Source organism: Phaethon aethereus (assembly GCF_964289735.1).
Source record: "Phaethon aethereus genome assembly, chromosome: 6".
NCBI classification, from domain to species: Eukaryota; Metazoa; Chordata; class Aves; order Phaethontiformes; family Phaethontidae; genus Phaethon; species Phaethon aethereus.
Window position 1 is genome coordinate 12,661,919 of NC_138580.1, and position 23,541 is coordinate 12,685,459.

The 23,541-nt window shown below is 39.3% G+C and overlaps 1 protein-coding gene across 2 annotated transcripts in view; it reads left to right on the forward strand.

The window, feature by feature from the left end:
* ADCY5 (adenylate cyclase 5) overlaps nucleotides 1–23,541 on the forward strand; it is a gene marked incomplete at its 3' end in the record, with an annotated part of 214,657 nt that overhangs the window by 114,521 nt on the left and 76,595 nt on the right. For both annotated transcript variants that reach the window (XM_082001557.1, XM_082001558.1), the window contains exons 2-3: nucleotides 10,653–10,802; nucleotides 15,671–15,792. In XM_082001557.1, the coding sequence (XP_081857683.1) occupies nucleotides 10,653–10,802; nucleotides 15,671–15,792 (272 nt within the window). The remainder of the gene's footprint in view (nucleotides 1–10,652; nucleotides 10,803–15,670; nucleotides 15,793–23,541) is intronic.

The window sequence follows — 23,541 nt, forward strand, 5'->3', positions numbered from 1 at the left end:
TGCTGTCTTGTTGTCATATTACAAAAACTTCTGAAAATAAGAACTCCCTATTTTTTTCTGTCTGTCTTCCTAAGATTAGGTTACTTTAAATATTCATAATTCATTGTTTTTCAAAGTCCAATTCTGTGGTGTACAGTATCCTCTTGGGGAGGTTAGTATGATATTAGGTCTATTTTAAGTTCACCTCAGAAAACCTATTCAGCTGCATAATCTCTTGTAACGATCTTTGGGAGAACAGAAGTACATGCTCAATTCCAGATTCAAAATTTTCCACTAGATACAGAAATTTGGATTTATTTCTTTATATCCTGCCAAATTCTCAGCAGACCCAGCTTATTTCAATTGCCAGAATTCAAAGACTCTTCCAAACTGTGCATCTCCAGCAAAGTGAGGTTGATTTGTTTGTTTCTGTTAAACATTTGAAGTTTTACAGTATCATAATACCAACATTTTCAGTATATTCATGTTATACATTTGACAGCGAGAAAAAGTAGATTTAAGATCCTAGCAAAAATAACCTTTGGCTATAGAATACCTTAGTTCAGTAATCCAGCTTCCTGCCATTTCGTAATGCTTACAGAAATTAATGATGCAGTCTTGTGGTGTGGGACTTGGTTAATATTTTCAATTACATATGCCTCGAAAGTATACATTGAAATGTTTTCCTTCAGATACTGCAAAGCAATTAAAACTGTGCCCTGTAACGTACACTCTGAAAAGCTCACGTAGTAGCAGAGTAACCAAATTGTTGGATCTATCAGAAAAGAATGACGTTCATCTTGGCTAATTTAAAAATACTCATTTGGTTTGATCCTGGAATCGTGAGGCCATGCATTTATGTGTGCAGTTGTTGGAAAGACAGGACTGGGGAGCTGAGAGGAAAGTCCAGGGTGGATAATAATGAGTGTTACCGTATAAAGAAGGCGGAATGAAAGAGTGAAGTAGTGCCACTCCAAAGGCAGAGGGAAGAGGGGTTGGGTATAGTGAAATAAAGGCAGGCTAAATTGTGTTGTGTAATTTGTACTATAAACAGAGCTGGTCGTAACCATTGTCATTAGGTTGTCTTACACTTGTCTATCCAAACAATTCTGAAGATTCTTTTAGAGCTTCTCTATAAAATCTTTATTATATTACTGTAGACCTTTGAAATTCAGTATGATGAAGCTGAAGGCCAAGGAATGCGCCTTCAAGCTGTCCATTGTGCCCAGTTAAAATTTGGTCAGGAATTTGCCTACTGATAGTTTTTTTGTGGTTGAAACTGAATCTGTTCAGAGATCAGTATGCTCAACTGCTCAAGCAGCCAGACCATAAGATACAATAACTAATATCAGACTTCTATGCAACGCCTCTCATTCAGAAGTAAGCTTAGTTTACTGTAATAGCTGGCAAAACCACACATCAGCTTTTAAAGGAGTGTATTCGGTTGTGATCCAGTCAGATCTCTTATAGGTTGACTTATATATTAGTGGTGGCTGTGTACAATCTTTGCTATCTGCTGCGAATGCTGCTTCTTCACCTCATCTGGTGCAAGATGCCACTGCTTCAGCTCAAGAGTTCAAACTTTGCTGGTGGTGCTTGGTAAGTTTTGTTTATTAAAAATATATATTAGGATAGGAATGTTAGTAGGAAGGAGCATAGCGTGCGGGCTTGATTTGAAACTCAGCAACAGAAGAAGAAAGGAAGTCTTCTTTAAATCAAAACCAAAAAATCCGTCTGAATTCCATTCTTTCTTTAATTTTACATTTCTTCCCACACAAACAAACAAAACCAACCTAACTCACCACCTCCCAAAAACACACATTCTAAATGCTTGGGAAATAATGATTTTTATGTCTTACAGACCATATTTAGGGCACTAATTTCTGCCTGCTGAGCAACTGGAGAACATTCTTTTTTCCCAGATAAATAAGACTTTCATGTAACTAGATAAATATTTTTGTTTTCCCAGTGACCTCGAGGTGATGCGTGTGCTTAAATGACTATGGAAGATAAGGGGTGATGCACTGCCTGTATCTGGGTCCAGGGCTCCCAGAAAGATTCCCACAAACACTAAGGACCAGGGTGCACTGTGATGGGGGAAAAGCAGAGGGGTGTTGATTTTCATGATTTTGCTTATTTCGTACGGGTATTTTTTCTCATAGGTGTTGAAAGCAACCACAGGTCTTGGGAATGTACTCCTCTGTGAAGTGTGTTTGCTGGCAGCATGTAGGCTGAAAGGCAGAGCACCCCTTGCCGGGAGGATGAAGCGGGCAGGTAGTGGCAGCTGTGGAGGTGACTCTGAAGAACTGGGATCCTGCAGGACAGGCTGCAGAGATCATGTAGGTAAACACTGGCTGCCAGGCACAACCTGGTCCAAAACAAAAAAGCAGAATGCAGAAAAGCAAAGTAAACAAAATCCTGCTTCCATCATGGGTCAAATCAGCATATGGATTTGCTTGTTGAGTTAGTTAGCATATATTAAATGGAGTTTAATGTATGTTTCAGTAGAGTGGAGAAATTTCCAGAGGTCCTGATAGAACACCTAAGCATTTGGCTTCCTTCCCTCACATCTCTTTCACCAGATAGGGAAGGAAATACGATATAAAAAATGAATCAGACACATTTCTTGACCTTTCTCCTCAATGATTACAGCTTCCCTTAGCATCAGAGGCATTGTGGAAATATCAAAAGCTTCTTAATCTACTTCTATTCAATTACACTGTTTTCTATTAACACCTTTTAAATTAACACCTATTGTATCTTCTTATGAACAGCTCCTCCCACCTTGAGAGCACATGGGCAGGTGAGACTGGCATGAAGATAGTCCAAACTCAAATGTGCTTACAATCATTTGCAGAACAACTGATTTTGCTGAAATATCAGAGACTGGCTTAATTTTCTTAACTGAAGTCACTGTCTAAATTACCTAAGCTATCATGCATCTGGGCAAATTTTGTACACTTGTCACAATTATCTTGACATACCTGGTGTGTGAAGATGTTTACCTAATGACAGCTGTGAGTCATGCATGGAAGGACTAGGAGCTTTCATCCACTTTCGTGACCTCAAAGAGATGTACCTGATGTTTGAAGTCCTGTTTGAAGAGCTTTGATTTCAGTAAGATTGTATTTGGTTGCTGAAGTCTTTGACATATAGACACCTCTCTGGATCAGAAATGAACACACTTGCAGGGTGATGAATTCACTCATGGTACACATGCGTTTTCACTAGGGTCAGGTGAAGTGAGCTGGAGTGTTAAACATGCCCCAACCAACCTCCTGTGCAGTATTGTTCATGAGAGCTGTGGCAATCCCAGCCCTCCCTCTCTAGCATGTTGTTCCTGCTGGAGGCTGCCACAGCAGATTTGAAACTGGCCAAACTTTGCAGCTTGTGCTCACCTCTCTGTGCTGCTATGCACATGCTGATGAGATGAGTCTGGCTGGTGTGCCATCTTTTAAGATAAGCCACTGGAGTTGAAGGAGACAGCCTAGTTGCTAAGACTTAAGAGCTGATAATTTACATAATAAAGCAGGGGTTAGATTGCTAATAGGGGAAGGGAAAGGGGAAATATCCCTGTTTCAGTGGAAGAAGCCTTTTCTGAAGTTGTTTCAGGGTCTTACTCTTGCATGCAAGGGCCACTGGATGTTTACCCTCAAGTGGCAGCTTCCCACGCGGCTGTCATACCCACTTTTCCACGGGCTGTTGACTTCCTCCATCTGGTTCACCAGCAAAGATCTTTGCATGAAAACCAGTGCTGATTCATAGCTCGTAAAGTATGTTAAGTACGAAGATGCACAAAAACCTGGTTGCCACGGAGATTCAGTGAGGATGGACGATAGGACCTGGGAATCTCCTTGCCTACTATTTTTTTTTATTGGTAGCGAAGGGCAGCACTTTCTCCCCACCAGCCTGTGCCACCATGCAGAGGATGCTTTGCTGGGATCGTGATAGAGTTCCAGGAAAAATTAGACACAGAAATGCTTTTTTTAGCTGGTGTTATGCCGCGATTTGGTCAGGACAGTATATTCTCCTCTTCTTAACCTTATCGCTCAGTGACCAAAGAAAATAGGATCTCAGTGAAATCCTAGCAGAAAAATTAATAAAACAGTGATGGGAAGTAGAATTATATCAGTTTGATATAGGAATGTTTCCTCTTGAGGTACTTACTAAAAATACATGTGTATTGGTAATGTTTTGTTCTTTAATAGAATTGGGATTTAAAGGTTTTAATTATTAAAAAACCGAAATCATAAATGCTCTATTCTGTAACAGTATATCAATGGGAAAGAATGCATGGAAGGTTTGCACTTACAGCAATCAATAAATGAATTAAAATGTTTTATAGAAAAAGGTACAAGGCATTAAAATTAAGAAAGCAGCATCAAACATTTTGATGTCCCCTGAAACAACTGGAAGAATTGAAAAATAGAAAAATCTTAACTTTTTGCTCTGGATGGGGGGTGTAGTGTATTATGTCACTACCTGCAACTATGTACTTAAAAGATAAATTAGATAAGTTCATTCTTTCTTTAGAATTAAAAAATTATTCTGTACTTGTTTGACTTTCCCCTGGAGAACAGAGCATCCATCACATCCAAGATCAATGTATACAGGGGCTGAAAAGGTGAGATGGTCACTGAAATACACAGAATGGGTAACTTCAGTGTAATGTTTTTATAGACTGTAATTCTTGAGCAGAGACATTCACAAGTGGCATAAAGGTTCTTTTAGTGTTTTCAACCAAAATACCACTGCTTTGCTCTCAGCAAGTAACATTATGCTGAATATAGAATCTAGTTGAAAAATTAAAGTAGACAGCTTTTGCTCCTTGTAGGCTTCCCAAATAGAAGGAATAGGCAAAAAAGTTTCAGAAGTATTTCTGCAAAGAAGTTTTTTGTTCCCAATGTCAACTGAAGAGATTTACTGCCTATCTAGAGCATTACTCTTAATAAATTCTGCTACTTCGGGATTGTTAACTTATACTGTGACATAGGAAAGCATTTGAATTTTTCAGAGCTGGATTCAGTAGCACTACCCGTGTGCATAAAGCACACTTTGAGGAGTCTTTGGAAGATAGTGGCTGTAACCAGTTTTCTGTTCTGCTTGAGATCCACGTAAGTGGTTGCGGCACAGAGGCAGCAGAACAAAGAGGGAAGGCACCATATAGCAACTTCAGCAAATTTGTTCTTAGACTCTGCTGTATTGATATAATCTTTTGCTGCAGTTATTTCAATTATTCAGGAAAAGTACTTGTCCCATTTAAAATAAAAAACTCATTTCTTCACTAGTACTAATCCTGTTCTTTACTGGTCAAACACTGGGAGAAGACCATATGACTTTAACTGATTATCTTTGTAGCATAATCAACAAGTTTTCACTATCTTAGTACACTGCTAGTTGTAGCTCTGTGAAATCAAAGATGTAGTTGTATATACAGCACAAATACATGAGTAATTTGATCTTGAAGCCAGGTGATGTTGTCTTTCATTTTAATTTTCATTATGCCTTTGGCTCTGTAGCTGCTCCAATTTTTTTATTAGACAGTAGTACATAAAGAGGCAATACAGGGTTAATTGCTGTTCAGGGTGAGCATTTAAAAAACAGCACCTGCTATACCTTGTAACAACAACATTTTTTCATGATGTTTGGGCTTTTTATCTTTAGAATTTATCTGTACTTTGAATTCAGGATTACATGCAGAGGTGCTGTAGAAATATCTTGGATAGTTTGAGCTTTTGTAATCCATATTTTTGTTCTCACATTGTTTCAGATAAGTATTAAAGATTTTATAATAATTTTTCATGGTTAGAAAAAGGAACTCTCAAAAGTAAAGCTTATTTCAGCATCTGTCTCTGCCATTAATAATGGACCGATTTGTCAATTCAGTATACAACCACTCTGAATGTAGTCTAGAAACTCAGCTGTTACCTGCTTTTAACCTAGCTGTTGCACTGATTTAACAAAAAAATTGCTACTGGATGAGTATCATAAGAGCTGGAAAGCAGAGGCAGAGCAGTGTCACACTCTGGAAAGAAGGAATAGGTAATTTCTTTTTTTCTTTAGATTGTTTTGCATGATTTTTTAATCTCCATGTATGTGCTTGCTTTCTCCTTGTGACAAGTTTACTGCCCAACAGTAGAAGCTTAAAATGTAGTTGTTTTCAAAATGTGACTTTATGAAAATATCAAAACAATATTTTGATTTAAATGAAAAATAAATAGAAAAACAAAATACTGCTTAGTGATCTTGGAAACTAACGGGGAATAGCCTAGTGCTGTGATCTCAGAACAGAAATAACCCTGAGCATCTCCACGAGAACAGAGATGGACCAAAACAGAGTAACTTGGCAAAAAAACAGAAGCTCTGATTTTTATAATAAGTGGTGATATTCCGAGGAATATGGCCCACTTTCTGATGTCAGTAGCCAGCCTTGTTTGCTCTGGCAGAGGTAGAGAACTAACAGAATTTATCTATCTGAGCTATCCCTCTTAAGCAGGTTGTTGTCTCTTAATTACATACTGAATAGCATCTGGTGTTTGAAGAATAATGGAATAGAAACACAGCAGGGAGAAGCGTGGCAATATTGATGCAAGCTGATGCTTTTTTTGGCTTGTGGTGGTCTGGAGGCTCTCCCCTGGTCACCGAGCCATCCAGGTTCTTCCTCAGCCTGGCCTGAAACATCAAAACATCAATTTTGTAACAATAGTGGCAGGCCAAATTTAGCTCTTGATTTTGATTTTGTAATACCAGGTTTTCATAACTCCTAGATCACATGGAACTAAACTGTTTCCATCTCTTTCTTTTTTTCCTTCAGTCACCAAGGCAAAAAATATTTAAAACAGTTTCCTGCGAGATATTCAACAAAAGCATTGCAGTGCTTTGTGCGATAAAATCAAAGTGACTAGAAACTGTCTGGTTGGTTTTGTTGACTGAGATTGAGTGATCTATTATTCCAGAGGAACTGAGAAGTCACAGTCGTTTTTGAAAACCGCTCATAGTACATTGCTTTTCGTTTGGTATTGAATTACCTTTAAAGAACTCTGCCTTGGTGATGTTTAGTAGCATTTCTCTGTCACACACACATGCTGTAAGAGTAAACATATTAGTTTATGAAATATTCAAATATGACAATACTGCAGGCAGTTTTAATACTTATCTAGGAGTTATATGTAAATGAAATAGTCTTTTATAAACTGCTAGTTTCCAAAATCAGAAGGATAAGAATCTTCTTAGTCTAAAGCTAGGCAGGGGAAGGAAATCCACTGCAAAATAGACAACTATATTTTCCCATTGCCTTGAACAGCTCTTCAAGCACAGATTGTCTGAAATAGTTGCCATAATACGTTTTTACTTTTCAGGCCATGGGGCTTAGGGAATCAGTTTTAATATCTACATCATCTCTTTCCTCCTGGGACTGAAGCTGGTTACCATAGCAAAATGGCAAGGAAGCTGATAAGCAAGTAGTACTATTTGACAAACAGGATATAAATTTATTTTAGTAAGACAGAGGACTGTGAAAAAAATTAATGAGATTAGAAAGCTTTTTTCTTTTTTATTTTCTTTAATATATTTTAAAATGCCTGTGAAGAAAATGATTGTGAACAGATACTGAACAAAACGCTCTTGCTCACATAACAAGTGTTGCTGCAAATAGTAGGCGCTTCAGTTTTAAATCTCTCCAGATCTTTGACACTTCCAATGTTACACTGTAATTTGCCCCCTTATGTTTCCGGGTGTTGCAAAGATGCCATACTGTGAATGAAATTATCTTCTTTGTAACAGAATAAATACAGATGTCTGCCCCGTGCTACTTAAACTATATTGCAATGTAATTTCTTTATTCGTGCTTGATGAAGCATGGTCATCTGAGTCTGTCTTGTGTATTAGTCTGTGAAGTCCCTTGGGTTTGTGTAAAACAACATCACAGAGTGCTGAAAAGTTAAATTGCTTTGCGTTCCACAAATATTATCAATAATGTAAAGTCTGATGATTTTTTTGGTACTCTTTGACAATGTTGGTCTCAATGCATAATACGAAAGGCCGAACTGTAGAGCTTGGCTACTTAGGGCATCATCATGACAATGCTATCTTCACGGGTGGGCCCCACTGGTGGGACTTTTTGTTGGCATTGAGATATACCCAAAAAGAGCTTGTTTTCAGGTCTGAGGTGTTCCTTTCTTCTGCTCGGTTAACTCCTGATATGTTGCCTGCCATCTAAACCACGTTGTCTCTTGTTCTTGGTGCAAGAGTTGAGTCACTGTTTTGGGGAGTTTGTTTTGGGTTTGCGCTATTGACTGTAAGTGAAATGAAATCTCAAATTCTTGGGCTTAAAAAAGAAAACTGCATATTTCCTTATAATCTTCTATGCTTTCAGTTTTATCCATTTCAGATATATGACTCGTGCTTATGCTGTTTTGTATGTCCTGACAAATTTTCCACTTACTGCACAACCGAATAGCTCCAATAGAGAGAATTTAGGAGTCTTGCTGTAATCTGGCCATGCAAAAGGTGCTATTTAGTGTTAACCCCTTTGAGCCCATAGTAAATGTATTGAACTTGTAGCAGTGTTGTTCACAAGCTGTGAGTCACAATCAGTGGATCTGTGGAGCAGGAGTCAGAGTAAGTCTTAGGAAAACCCTATTTCTGCTCCCTTTTTAATCTCTTTTGTCATTATAATAAGCATTAGTGTTTTTTTATACTATGGGTGGATTTTTCATCATTAAAAATTACCATAACAGCAAAACAATACCATCAAATACCCATTGGATGCAGCACTGGGTTAGGGTAGCTGGGCAGGATCTGTGTGGAAGTTGGCTGGTGTCTGATCAGCTTGGGGGAGAGATGGAGAACCTTGGATCTGGCAGGATCCAGCCAGCCTTAGAAAGAGCCGAGCAAGAATGTAATTGTGAAGAGAATGTGTGAGTTTAGGATCAGGGCTATTTCATGCTCATATATTTGATGTGCACTTTCGATAGGCCTATCTCTGTCTGAAGTGTGGGCTCTTTGGAGGGGGAGCAATCTGTAGGGATTCAGAATAGTTTCCTCCTTGGAAACCAGTTATCTGCAGATATGTATAGCTGGCATTGATGACAATCACCAGTGGGTATCTGTGATCTGAAGGTTATTGTATTGTAGTATGATACGTAAGTGTGGGAACTCACTGCGGGGATGTAGCCCAAAATGCAGCACTTCGATGCAGGAGCTTGGGAAGTTGGAGTGTTACCATCAGCTGGCAGCCATCCATAGAGAAAAGTCCCTCAGATGGCTGTAGCCTAAGGTATTGCTTATTTTGAGCTGAAAGATGAGGTTTTTCTGCCTAAATCCTGTTTCAAGACAGAGTTGTTAATAAAATAATTGTTGCTGTCCTTAGTGTGTGGATGTAGTCGGAGTTGGAGTAATCCCAGCGGGGTTTCTCGGAGAGGTTGTTACTCTTCAGGATGTGGGTCCACGTTTGACACAAGGGTGGCTCCTCTCTCCTGTACAGTGACCAAGTTGATTTGAGGAGTCTGAGCACCCCTTGTGAGCTCAGGGCTTGAGGGGCATCCTGCACCCCTCCTGCCCTTCAGAGCCTGGCCCCATGTTTTCAGGGAACGGACTGGTCTGGAAATTACTTTTTTTTTTAATTCTGCAGTAAAAAAGTAATAAAAGTGAAGGATAATTTGGACTCATTAGGTAATAGATCAAAGATCCCTATTTTTAAGAACGTTGCAGGTCTGACAGTCTTTCCCCCAAAAGGGATAAGAGGTGTTTCAAATAAGACTGTTCTCAAAGGGTGACCCAGTAAATCTTGTATAACTTTCAAGAAGTTACACTGTGACTGACCTCTGTCAAGGGAAATGTTTACATGATACCATCAGAAGTGGTTTTGAACGTTTTGCATGAACCAATTGCCACCAGTGGGCATGGATTTTTTTTTTTTTTATTTTATTAAAAATAGTTGGGAAGTAAATAATTGCAACACTAGTTTTCAGCAGTAGTTATGACTGCTTCCCTACAAAACATAACCCATGTGGAAGCAGAAGGGCGATACAGCTTTTCCTTCATGCTTGTCCAGTCCAAATATGCTTCAGACTTAACAACTCTTTCTGTAGTGATATTCACAGAAAAGTAAAAAACATGGGTTTTTTTAATCTACTATCATAAAATTTTGAGTTGGAACTCAGTTAAAAAAATATTTCAGTTGCTTTTAAACCTTGTGAATACCAACATTTTCCCTTCAGTATGTTAAGCACTACTTCAAAATAATGGTTTAATGTATCTTTGATATATTTTCAGGCAGATATGTAGGTACACAAACCTGGAAATATTTGTGTTCCTCTGTCAGATCTGTCTGCACAAGTCTTAGCTGACTATTAGCTGACAGAGCAATCATGCATTTGTAGATAGTTACTGGATTACCAAAAGCAAGATTACAGAATTACCAGTGGAATTGTATCTTTTACCAGTGAAGTAATACATAGTGTTAAGAACATATATATGAGGCCATATATGGAAGTTTTTTTATATATTAGACACTAGAGGTAAAATGTACTGGAATTAAGATTTTGAGGTTTAAGCATGGCTTGGATTAAGGAGTTGTGGAAGGGGCTGGGTTCTGACTGGTGCTTTGTTACTGATGGCAGGTTTCCAAAGTGTAACCAAGTATTTTCCTCTTCTTTTTTCTCTTGTTGCAGCTGGTCTCCAATGTTCTCATCTTCTCCTGTACAAACATTGTAGGCGTGTGTACCCACTATCCAGCAGAAGTGTCCCAAAGACAGGCTTTCCAGGAGACCAGGGAATGCATACAAGCCAGGCTGCATTCTCAGAGGGAAAACCAGCAGCAGGTAAGAGCAACACTGGGAAATAAAAAAATGAAACTACTGAAGCAGAATTAGCATACAAATTGCTCCTGTAGGATGGGATTTGCAGGCCTTTTGCTTCTTGACTAATCCAAGCAAATAGACTGATGGTAGAGGGCAGGATTTTTAATGGTTTGAAAGAGAGCTCAGGGGACTGTTTCTTCCCCAGTACCCTGATGGACTTCTCCTCAGGCATCAAAAAATCCTGGGGTCTATGCTCTGCGAATTAAAATTACAGAAAGCCTGCATAGTTTTTTTGCAGCCATCATTCAAGCCACGTGTTGAATGCAGATATAACATGCAGGCTTCAGATTGACCCTCTTTGTACGGTCAAAGCGTGGTGTGTTTGTCAGCCAAGCCACTGCCAGCAGGTAGCTGTAAGGCAGGTTTCAGAAGTGAAAGGTAAAAATTGACCCACAGAACATACTGTCCCATGGTGCCTCCAAAGAAGGTCCTCTTCCTGCCTTTCCCAAAGGTTCCTACCTACCTGCATGCCTCTGTATACCTTATAGGCCTCAAGTGAATTGTATTTGTTCAGAAAGTAAAAGTCATCACCATTTCCACCCCCACCCCACCCCCCATTAAAAAGACCTGTTGCTGCCAGCATACAGCGTAGCTGTCGAGAGTACCAAACATATACACTCCCCTAATTAATTTGTGGGTTCTCTTGCAATGAATCTCTCATGTCCTCAGATACAAAAGACCTTTTGTGGCTGCTTCACTATTCCCTTGCTAACACACATCTCTGCCCTGCAATACATCTCGTAGTGGTATGTTCAGCCCAATTTGAAATGTGTCATGAAATGGGGCTTCTACTCTTCCCTTGGGAGATATCTCAGAGCTTGGTTGTGGGTTTGAGGAAGAGGTCAGGGGAATGAATCAACTGGAGTATCTTTGCATCTCTGTGGCAACACAGCTTAATTTTCCCTCATGTCTCAGCCCACCTGCATCTATGGATTTGTCTTTTGGCAGTGTTTCATGAGGCAGTTTTGGCTGACATACTTGCTGTTTAATCCTTACTGTGAAATAATGTGTACACATGCTTTATTTTGATAGTATAGGTATGAAAAAATGAGATTCATGTTCAGGGCTCCTTTTTCCTTTTTAACAAATGTCGTCTTGGAAAGATGAAACAAGCAGTCGCTCCTCCTTCTACACCTTGAAATGGAGGAAAGGAGTGAGCCAAGAGACTGTCCCATTTTACTTACTGCTTACAGCTCTCTGCTTCCTGCTGAGAAGACTGCCTTAGGAGCATGGCTCAAATGCTTGTGCTGTTCTGAATTTAGAAGCTTCTGTGTCAGAAGTAGTTCATGAAAATGCCCTGACAAATGCTCTAGCTTTATACCTTTTTCTTCTTCCCCTCAGCAGAAAGTACTATTCCATACAGTAGAAAGCCAGGACATCAGAAAAACATGGGTCAAAGCCAGTGACTTAGAAGTACCCTCTAGTACTTCCAGCAGTAACTGTGGGTCCTGGCAGCTGGGGGACTCCTAATAAGATTATTCGCTGCTACAGCCTGCACTGTCATTGATCTCCATGTTCAGTTCAGAGGGATCCCTATGCATAATGCATTGAGATAATCTTGAGGTGACAGCAGACACAAATAAGGGCAGCTCAGCCCACATCTGGGAGAGCCGGTCTCCAAACAAGGGTGGAGGGAAAGACAACTGTGTAGCCCAAGACTGTTATCATTGCTTTCCTTTTCCTGGAGATCTGGTGGTCCTCCTCTGTGCTGTTCTCTGTTAAAGGCAGGCAGATTACCTCTGTCAAAGGAATGTGTATTTTCCTTTATTAAGCATCTACCAGCACCCAACATTAAAGAAAGTAAATAAAAATCCAGAATGTCCAATGCAGAAGAGAGTCTTCTTGTGATTTCATTATTTGAGATAACCTAGGGCAGAGCCATAATAGGAATTACTGTTGCTTGCCCAGAATAAAATACTCTTGGATGAAAAACTAGGTGTTCTCCACAGTCCATAGTGAGCAAATACTTAGAAATTGAGTAAGAGATGGGTTATTGGGATCTCACTATTTTACTTCTAGCATTGCTTGTCTTTTGTCTCTGAAAAGTTGTTCCCTCCTCTTTTTGATCTCTGTGTCACTTAACTTGTGAAAAATGTTATTAAACCGGAGGACAAATGGATAGTTATAAGACATGAAATATTTGTAGTGCTTTGAGGTCATCTTGGGACAGCATGACATAAATAGTTAAAATTCATATGTAGGATGGAGTCGCCATAGGGATGTGTGTGTCCACGTATACATATATTTATGTGTACGTATGTAAACAGAGAAGATCTGTATTGTACTCTTTCATCTGTGCCTATTCTAGAGACTAGTGCTCCTTGGGATGCATTTGTTTAATGTATAATTCAGTGGCACTATACTTGCATCTTATTTTGAAGTGAGAATTATATATGAATTTGCCCTTGCTTTTTTTATCAGGTCAGATTGCTGCCTTGTTATACTTGTAAAACAGCAGTCCCAGTCACCTCACTGGTGCATAAGTGATTTTACAGTGAGGGTTGCAGTACTTTCTAGTCACTATAGCAAAATGAAAATTGTACTCTGGTGGAGACTTTAATTTCTGTGCTCCATTTGAAATAAAATGTGGGGATTTTGTTGTTTTGAAGGTCTTTTAACGTGGCTTGTGCGTTACAAATGCACTTGTTACAACCTTGTCCTGTTAGCTTCAGAGGTTATTTTCAGCGATTGTGATGCTCCCTACCAACAGAATAAAGATAATGCCCAACTCTGTAACATGGCTCAGCTTCCTAATTAGTTGCTGCATAAGGGGAAGTTGTGCTACAGGGAATGTTCCAAACCTGTGGGTGCCCCTGAACCTCCCATTAAGCTTCAAGTAATTTAAAAGGTGTGTAAAATAATACGTAAAATAGCAGCTTTCACACATTCAAGGATGCCTATTATAATACGCAAATGACAACAGCACATACACCAGTTACTCTGGAAAGCATACAAATGTGTTGTGCTTTTGCGCTCAAGGAGTATGCTAGTAGCTGACAGAAGCCTGCGGACACGTGCATGATTCATGATTGTTTTTTTTTTTTAATTAAATATGTAACTGTTAGCACCTGCAGTATGCTTGGGAAGGTAAGAGTACTTTAAAAAACATGTATCTTGTCAGGACTGCTGCAGTTTTGAGCAGAGGAGGTAGAAATCCCTCCAACACGTTGTCTTCTGTGTTATTACTACCTCTTCAGGGACTGGAGGTGAGAATCAATCTCTTTAAGGTACACATTAAAGGAGAGGAAAAAAAAGGAAACACTGGGCATTGCTGCAGACTATAAAATGTCTCAGTGCATGCTGAGCACATTTTCAGTTAATTAATTTTCCTCTGGTTACCCCAAAGTTCCTCTCTGTCCTTAGCGGAAGAAATAAATGTGGAACTTTCAGTTAAAACTAGGAATTAGAAACCAGGAATGTGCCTGTAACTGTAGGGTAGGCAAGAGGTTTGGTGACGTGAGTAATTAATACAGGATTGCTGACCCCTCTGAGTCAGGACTGTGTTTGAGCCCTGTTCCCTGTGTTGTTGAGAATTAATGAGCTGTTAGATAAGGTTCAGGACCTTCGTTTATGCCACACCGTGTCTGTGTCATCAGGAAGGCAGGCCCTTTTCTTCTCTCTGCTCACTGCAGGTGAAGAAAAAGAAAGATAAAAGTGGCACAAGCTTTTGGGATTCTTCGGCTATTCCAGAGCACTGCCTGCAAGTTGGACCACCATGGAGCTGATCCCAAAGGAGATGCTCCCCACCTTCGTCAGCCATAGCAAAAACTTCTTTTGAACTGCAGGGGGTGTGAGTGGGAATAAAATGAAGGTTTGGGCAGAACTTTTCAGGTGTGATTCCTGAAATACATAAACACATCCCTGGGGCACACATTACCTGCAGATCTAAATTCTATAACTCTGCATTAAATTGCCACCAAATTTAGGATAATAATGAGCACAGGCTTTTGTGTCAGTTTTTAGGAAAATTACCAGAAAGTCATCGTTTTGTCATGTAACTAATTTTTGCCTAGCATGCAAAACTATATACAGAACAGCTTACAAAATAATGTTATGAAAGTCCACACTAAAGCTATTATCAATAAATAAAAGTGCCAAGTGAGGATGGAGAGCCATGAATTGTCGATGACAGAGGTGGTTATTGAAAATACTCTTGTAGGTGAGTGGGTGGGTTTACAAGTCTTAATGCAATTGGGCACTAATAGTGGTTTTAAGTGTGGAAGTATAATACTACATTGTATAGTTGGGCTAACTTTTCATGCTCGTTTTATCGGGTGGTCCTATTGACTTTTTAGCTGTTAAGAACAGGTTTCTGCCTGTTGGGGGAATGTGCTTAGATGATTGGATAGGAAAGGAAGGAATTTTAAATGGTGCCCAAGGATATTGGGGATTCAGTCTTGTGGTGTTATGTGAAGGAGGACTTCATGGTGGTGTGGAGGGGCTGTGGGGGGGGTCAGACAGTATCATTTATCCAAGTCCTTCCAAGAATGGTCATGGGCACTTTCAACATGCAACAATGTTGAAATGCAACAATGGTTGCATGGTTCCTTCATTTGCAAGAATTGGCAGCCATGAATCATAAGCACAGTACAGCTGGGATGAAAAATAATAATTTTTCTTTTAAAATCATTTAATTTTTTTTGGTGAGGTTGGGACAGAATTGCATATGACTTGTTAGGGGATCAACTGCTGGGTTTATGGAAACCGTTTTGCTTGGTTGTACTCATCTCTCACCAAACTGATGATTCATTTCTCCCCAGTAAGGAGCAAAGTGTGTTTGTTAACTGGGCAGCAGGTGTTTTAATTGGTTCATCTGTCTGACTCCACAGGAGCGTCTCCTGCTCTCTGTACTTCCTCGACATGTTGCCATGGAGATGAAAGCTGACATTAATGCCAAACAGGAAGATATGATGTTTCATAAGATCTACATCCAGAAGCATGACAATGTCAGGTAAGAACAGCAGCCCGTCTCCCAGTTGCTGGGGTGGAGGCTCTCTCCCAGTGCTTGGCATTTAACACCCAGGGACAAATATGACAGTGACACATAATCCAAAATAAGTGTAAAAACTCTAAAGTGTCACCAGTTGACTTTTGAAAGTTTGTTTATAGGACAGGAGGAGGATTGCCACATTCCTGCAACATCTTCCTTTGAAAAGCAACTTTGACTGATCTCTTTCCTTAGTTTGTGGGGGTTTTTTTTCCTTCCTTTCCTGGGGCGAGTCTTGGTGGTTTTGAGAAGGTGATATATTTGGGTTTAGTTATTTTTTGACAGTTCAGCACCCTTCTGAAAAGACGTGATGGAATGCAAGTTAAAGATGGACAACGCTTTTCCATGTGGTGAATTGCAGAGCCCAACTGAGGTTAAAACATCTGGAGTGTTCTCTGCCAATTTGGAATTACAAGAAGGGGGTCCATTGGCGACAGCCCTTGGCACCTGCTTGATCACCCAGAGATGTGTTGGTCTTTGGTCTACCTGGATGAGCAGAAGAAATCGATATCCAATCTTTGTCAAGTTGTGCAAAATCATACCCAGTCTGTGTTGCTGGGGTAGTCCAGCCCACAAACTTAGGAACACCACCAGGTTCCCGCTGTCCACTTCCCAGGGAAGAGGCAATAAAGTAGTACTTTAGTTGCTTGATATCTTTCTGGGCTGCAGTTACAAAGTTAAGTTTAACTTAATCTTGAGGCATTTTGCCTCTGCTGACCTCTTTGAGGATAGCTTACGTCTCTGCTAATGGCTCTGCTAAGGTCCTGGAATTGTGTAATAGCTCTGTCAGTACTTCTACTGAGACACAGGGACTGGGGACAGAGAGGTCCCTTCCCCTTTCCATCTCCCCTTCTAACTAGAGGATTTCCTGTAAACTGCTTGCGTAGCCTTCTCTATTACGTACCTTTAAGTATGTTGGTGAATTATATTTTCTCATACTTGGTGCTCAACAAATAAAAGTGGATTTCTTACATGTCTAATATACTGTGCCCTGCATAATCTTCAATAGATGATGCAGTGAAACTCACATGAAATTCTGAAGTATTTAAAGACTTTTCCATAGCATTGAGGGTAGGGGGAAGAGGTAATGTACAAGCAGAAAATTGGGAGGAGCTTGCTCACTGTTGAACCTAGAGTCTAATACAAAACTCCTTGAAATCAGTGCAAGTCTGCATGCTGGCTTGAATGGACTTCAGTTCAGCCCTTCATATTTTTGGTTGGATAGAGATCCAATAGCAATACTAAGGACAGTTATCAGATATAAAAGACTACAACAGTTCAGTGATGAAAAATAAATAATATACATATGGTAATGAAGGTGAGGGGAAGAGGCCATGCAGAGTGCCCTCAGCAGAGTATGTACTACAGTACATTAGATTAGGTTTTATGTCTTTACATTCATTTTTTCCTTAATGGCACTGAGCTTGTTGAAGAAGGTGTGTAAATTTCTTGTGATAGATGCTATTTGTCAATTTTCTTAACAGAGAAATTACTTTTTTCCAGTACTCAAAGGTCAGCTTTGCACTCAAACTGAATGCAATTCGTTAGATATGACATGAGACTAGTCAGTACGGTATTATAGTCTTTCACATCTATTTCCATATGTCATTATTTGCAGGTTTGAAAGTTGTTTGGTACAGTTAAATCTTAGTAAAGGTGATTACCTCTTTAGGATGATACTTATTTGAAATTTTAACTATATCACTAAATACACAAAAACTAAATAATAATAAACTACATTTAGAAATGACAATAGTAAAGGGAGAGTGGAATCTGACAGAATGATTATGATTGGAAAAAATAGCCCAAAGATAATGGCTGGTATGGAGTCATGGAGATCTCAGAAGATACAACAAAAAAATTATGCATGGCCTAGAGTATAAGAGGAGAAAACAGTTTGCTATGTTTTTCAGTTGTGAAGTAACTGTGTGGCTGTGAAGTAACATGAAAGGTGAAACGTATATATAAATGGGAATACACACCAGTCAGTTCCTTGGCCTACCCTGGCGGGTAGCTAACAGGAAGCTTGCAAACATTTAATTTTCACATCTTGCATATTTATTGAATAATAGGAACATTTCTGTAATAGATTATCTTCTGCAGCCTAAGAGTACTTTTATCTTTGTTCCTCATGGTAATAAGTGTTTAGGATCAAGCCCTTGCTGGTGCTGACTGTCTCCAGTGCAAAGGGAAGCTGAGGTCTCAAAACATCTTGCAAGGAGAAACATCTTCCTCAAAGTATGGACTTTGTTGTCTGTGCCTACGAAGTCCTAAAGCAAAGCCCACTGAGATCATGGAAAAGGCTGGAAAAGTGAGATAAGAAATAGAAATAAAATAGTATATGTACTGAGAGTAAATAGAAAGTAACTTTGGAACATCTCATCTTCATGTACTTTAGGGAAATTAATAACTAAGTACCAATATTGAAAAAAGGAAACATGATTTGGAACAAATGACTCATTTCACACTAGGAGTTCAGCATGGAGCTTTTGCTCTTGCCTGGGTGCACTGAAACCACCTCTAGTGGGAATGACTGCGGATGATTTTGAAGCATTTATGTGCACACGGAAACACGCTGGTGGTGGGGGGTAGCGTCTCAGTGATGTGGATTAATGAACTGGCTGAATAAAAGCAAGCATGCTCTTTACTTTTCACAGGGAAATGCTCAAGGGGAGGCTTTTGAGATGAGAACACTCCAAGCAATTTTGTTTTGTTTTTGTCACTATTCAAAAATGTCTTAAGAGCTAAGTTTTTATGAGCTAAAGGTTATTGTGTCAAGGCAATTGAGAAGTATGTGAAGTCAGTGCAAGGGTGTTGTGCGCAGCCATTGAATCTGGCTTCCTCTTCATGATTTATGAGCAGGAGCATTTCCTCTGCGGTTTGTAGAAGTGGGAAGGTTTGTGTGTCTGCACAGAGGTGCGGGTTTCCCCCCTCCATCAGCTGTATCCATCAGTTGTCTTTTCCTGCTCTCCCAGATTAGTTAAAAAGGCAGATTATAAATGAAAGTATAATGGATAAGAATATTCATTAGCTACTGATTTAAAAGTTTGATTGCCATTGTAATGCATGGAGCCTGAGATCTCCCTTTTTACTAGGTCCTCAGGGTGAGGTTGCTCACCGATTTTGCAGTCAGTGTGGAAATAATGAGCCTCACTGGCACAGGAGGTTTCCATCCATCCAGGTTTAATTTTGGCCCTTTGAACTCGGAGGCGCAGGAGCACAGCCTTGTGCACTTAGCCTGGTTTGACATTTTGTGTGAGACAAGTGGTTTACTAAATTCTGTCCTAGACAAGATTAAATATTTTAATTTTCAGGGATGATTTGGTCTGGGCTTTTGGGACCACCTCTAAGTTTAATTAAAAAACAAACCCAAACCACTCTACCAGCAGAAAATGCTATTCTAAAATTATGTGAAGTTATTGGGGGGATGGTGGTGTTCTGTTTTAAAGTGAGGAGTCTTTGAATGACCAGATCTGCTGTGTTATTCTTGGTTTTAGATAGTAGGTTACATACTTCTTTTTTTTCTTTTTAAAGAGATTACATGGTGCTTTTTTTTAAAAAAAACTCAGTTTAAAACCTATGTAGAAAAGACATCTTCCTCAGGTGTCAGTAGTAAGTCTGTAAAACACAGCCATGATCTTTTAACAAGGGGCAGTTCTGCCGTGATACTGCTTACTGTGTTAAACTTCTCTTACAGGGTCGGCTATCTCTCTGTTTGAGGAAAGATGATGTTTTTATGCAAAATACAGTGGTCTTTCTGACCTGAATGCGTAAATGCAAATCTTTTTAGAGCCTTATCAGGACTTCCTGTGAATGAGTTCATAATCTCCTGCTTATTGTTACGGAAAGTAAAGTTCAGAGACTAATTTATCCACAATGAAAATAAAATTTCCTGTCATTTTTGGCAGCAAAATTTGTTTCGGGATTATGTTCTTCTGAAGAATTTAGGGTGGTGACGAAACTAAGATGAAGAGGTTTGGGGTTAATACACTCTTTTTTGATGCAAATGAACAGAACTTTTTAACAGAGTGAGACTGGTTCCCATCCTGACTTATTGAATGAGAATTAACTTTGACAAATCCAGAACCTTAGAGGATGATTTGACCTTTCCCACATATGTGTGTGTTAAATATAAAATCTATTGTCAAATGCAATCAGGAAAGGAGTTCCCAAGACTATACAAGTAATTTTGGGTAAACAACAAGGTGAATTATGTAACTAAGTCGGTTCATGTTATCATGAATGAGATTATGTCTGATAGACAAACCCTAAAATACTCATAGATAATATTGTTTATCTAACATGCTTCCTAGGCAGAATTTTAAGTGTTTTACATTACTATTGCTATTTATAGTATCGCACTGCAGTGATAATGGCTTCAATGTTATCTAGGTTTGGCCAAATATAGTAATCTCTGTGCTATAAAAGGACGTTTGAAGTCCTCTGTGAAGGGATAAAGGTTGGCTTTGTCATTGAAATTCCTTTGATGAACTGTTGCAAGAAGCTTATTTTTGGGCTGACATCCAGGCACGGCGCAAGTGACAGTTTCCTCTCTTCTCCCCTTCACATAGTTCTTATGAATCATATACTCAACATTAACCTGATCTCAGAGTTTTAAACATCTTGACAACTTGAACTAAACCATTTGCAGAAATGAAACTCTCCATTTGCTTTCAACGTGGTAAATGAAAAACATTTTTAACTAGTTTTCTGATTTAACGATGTTCTAACACCAAGAATTTTCCCCTTAAAAATGACCAAATAGTACACTGTGGCTGTGTGTCAGGATGTTCAGACCAGCCCTGTCAACTTAACCTCTCCAGCTTATAGGTATTGTGATGCTTAATTAGTTGCTTATGAAGTGTGTTAAATTCTTACATTGCAAGGTGCTATGTAATTGTGTGCTATGCAATTTGTGAAAATTTCAAATAAGCAAACATCTTTTTCCTCCCTTCTCCCATTGTCCTTGTACAAAAGACATACGGCCTTAATGTTTCTTGGTGTTTAAAGGACTTACAAATATAAATAGTAGTACAGTACAAAAGCTGAGCTCTGATTGCAGCTAGTAGGAGGGTTCCCAGGTTATAGCTGTAACTGAACGTACTAGTGCCATGGCTTGCCCAAGCAATGTGCTGCTTAGTGGTATATTCTTGTTGGTGCTTATAGGCATGAGGCTGGGGTTTTTGTGGCTTGCTAACAGTGCCTTTTAAAATGCTAACTGGGTTTATAATGAGGCATATCCTACCAAGCCTGGGTCAGGCAGTGGGTTGCCTTTAGAGGTAGCTATGCCAATGGGCTGGTTTTGTTCAGCAGCTCATCCCGATTCTGTTTTCATGCTTTTTCATGAGAGGTTATTGAAGCTAAGTAGAAACCAGTTTAATTTTACTATCTTTAATAAACAAAACTACAGTCTGGCATGTATAAATTTCTGACAGTTCTTCCATGGATACTTTCAAAGATTCTGCAAGTCTGTTGTCTCAGACAAAGTTTATGTAGCTTTAATTTCTATGGAAGGCCTCATTGCTTGGAAAGGGCAGTACTTTTTTTATATTTACTGTATAATCCATCTTCCTCCTTGTCTTCTCCCCTTTTTGGGGGAGGCAGAATGAAAATTGATGGCTTGAAGATGAGGATGAGCAGCATTAGGCAGTGGGAAGCCCAAGGGCAGGTTTTATCTTGCTTGCTGGTACTGCCCTCCCTTGCCAGTCTGTGAGCTTCGATCTCCTCTCAAAATGTGTTCATGGGTCAGCTGGTTGTTTCTCAGCGTCAGGTCTTGCCAAGACTGCTACATCCTTTTCTTCACTTGAGGCACGTGCCTGCAAGCAGTAGGTTATTTTTGCAGATAGGTGGGGAGAAACTGTGTAGGTTTCATGTGGGTTCAGGGGCTCCCTGCATTTAATTGCTGTAACTTCTGGTTGAGGGTGTAGGCTGAGAAAAGTGAGTAAGAGGGAAATGATCAGCCTTCCCACACCTTTCCCTAAATGACAGCAGTGAATTTTACCTACACAGGAACTCTTCTGCTTCCCTGTCAAGAGCCAGCTCCTGGGAACTTCACCTGTGTCTGCCTGGAGTGAATCTTGGCTTTTTAATTTTCCTGAAAATTTAATATATATGTATATTTTTTAGGTTAGCAATAATTTTTAGGAAGTGTGGAGGGTAGGTTTCACCCATGGGTGAGGGTGAATTACTTTGCTTTTACTACCACTAATGACTTTTCCTAGCCAATTTGTTGTTTTTGAGAGGAAAAATCAATGTCTTTTGGAGAAAGGTATTCAAGCTAAAATCCATGTGTAAAGGAATTTGATTATTTTGCAGACATTGTTACACCTGAGCTTGACATCAAAGCTGTGCAATAAGTCTGGCTGTTAATAATAAAGGGGGTGTTCCAACCCAGGATGACTACCTCTTTTAAATACATCTGTGTTGATGGTTCAGTCTTGAAAACTTTTAAGCCAAAGAATAGAGCAAGTTTATATATTTTACCAAATCTACCTCTTTGTGCATGTGCACAGCACCCTTTAAGAACACATACGTGCTAACTTGCTTAAGTATTCATCAGACTATCTGCAGATCTTTCTTTCTGAGCTGGGAATATATTGTGATCTTGGTCCCTACTGGGAACTCCTGGTGTCTTCAGGGGCATGAGAGCGCCTTGCACCCTCCGAAGAACAAAACCGATAAATAACTGTCTGCAAGGCACCCCGCTGGATGCATTACTTAAACACGTGTGTTGTAATAAAGATAACATCCCAAAAGTGCAGCGTGCCAGGTGACTGCAGATCTGGAGCCACCAGCAAGCCGTCAGCAATTAGGAAGGGCCTGTGATGTATAATTCACACCCTGCTATTCTGAATTTACACAAGGGTCTGTGAAGTTCACAGGGTGATGGATTGAAGAATGTTAGATGTTTTAATGATGACAAACTGTGAATAGTAATTTGGAGAGAATAATGAAGGTGCCTGCAGAAGTTTACAGAGCAGTATTTTAACTCATCGAGTTATTTGGATTCTCTTTTTTTCTTTGATAGTACTAAGAATAAAGTAATTTTTTTAAATATTTAAGTTTCACTGCTGACTGGCCTGATAGTGAAAACAAATGTATCAAGCTTATAGTAAAAAAAACTGCATCAAATTATGTTTATTAAACTAATCCACTCCCAGTCTTTTCTATTCTGGAGTAACCTTGACAAGAAAAATTGAGTCATCTCTGAACAAAACTTTACTTTTGTAAAGACTTGCTTGTACAGACTTGCTTTCCTCTTGTAAAGACTTGGTTAAAATGCAGTTAATGAAGTACTGTGTCATGTAGTTAACAAGCAAAGTAGTTTTAAGAACATTGAGTTTATATAACATTTGAAGAGGTTCTTGATAAAATCATCCTACCCTTTTGCTTCCTCCTTAGACTATGATGGCTGGAAAGCAAAAGTCAGTTAAACTTTTTATTCTGTAATGCATTGGACTTTGCAAAACTATTTAAAGCCCTCTTACTGAAGCTGTAAAACAGAGGCACAGTCTTGGATGGGGATGGATTAATTTCTCTTGTCTTAAACTATATTTATATCCTTCAACAATTGTTGCTAATTTGTGCATCTGTTTTTACTGGTTTATATATAATTCTCATGCTGGATAAATGATGAAGAAGAGACAAAAGCTGAAACCAATTAGTGGAGAAGAGCTCTTGAGTTGTCTGGTATCCTGTGCCTCGAGTTAGTGC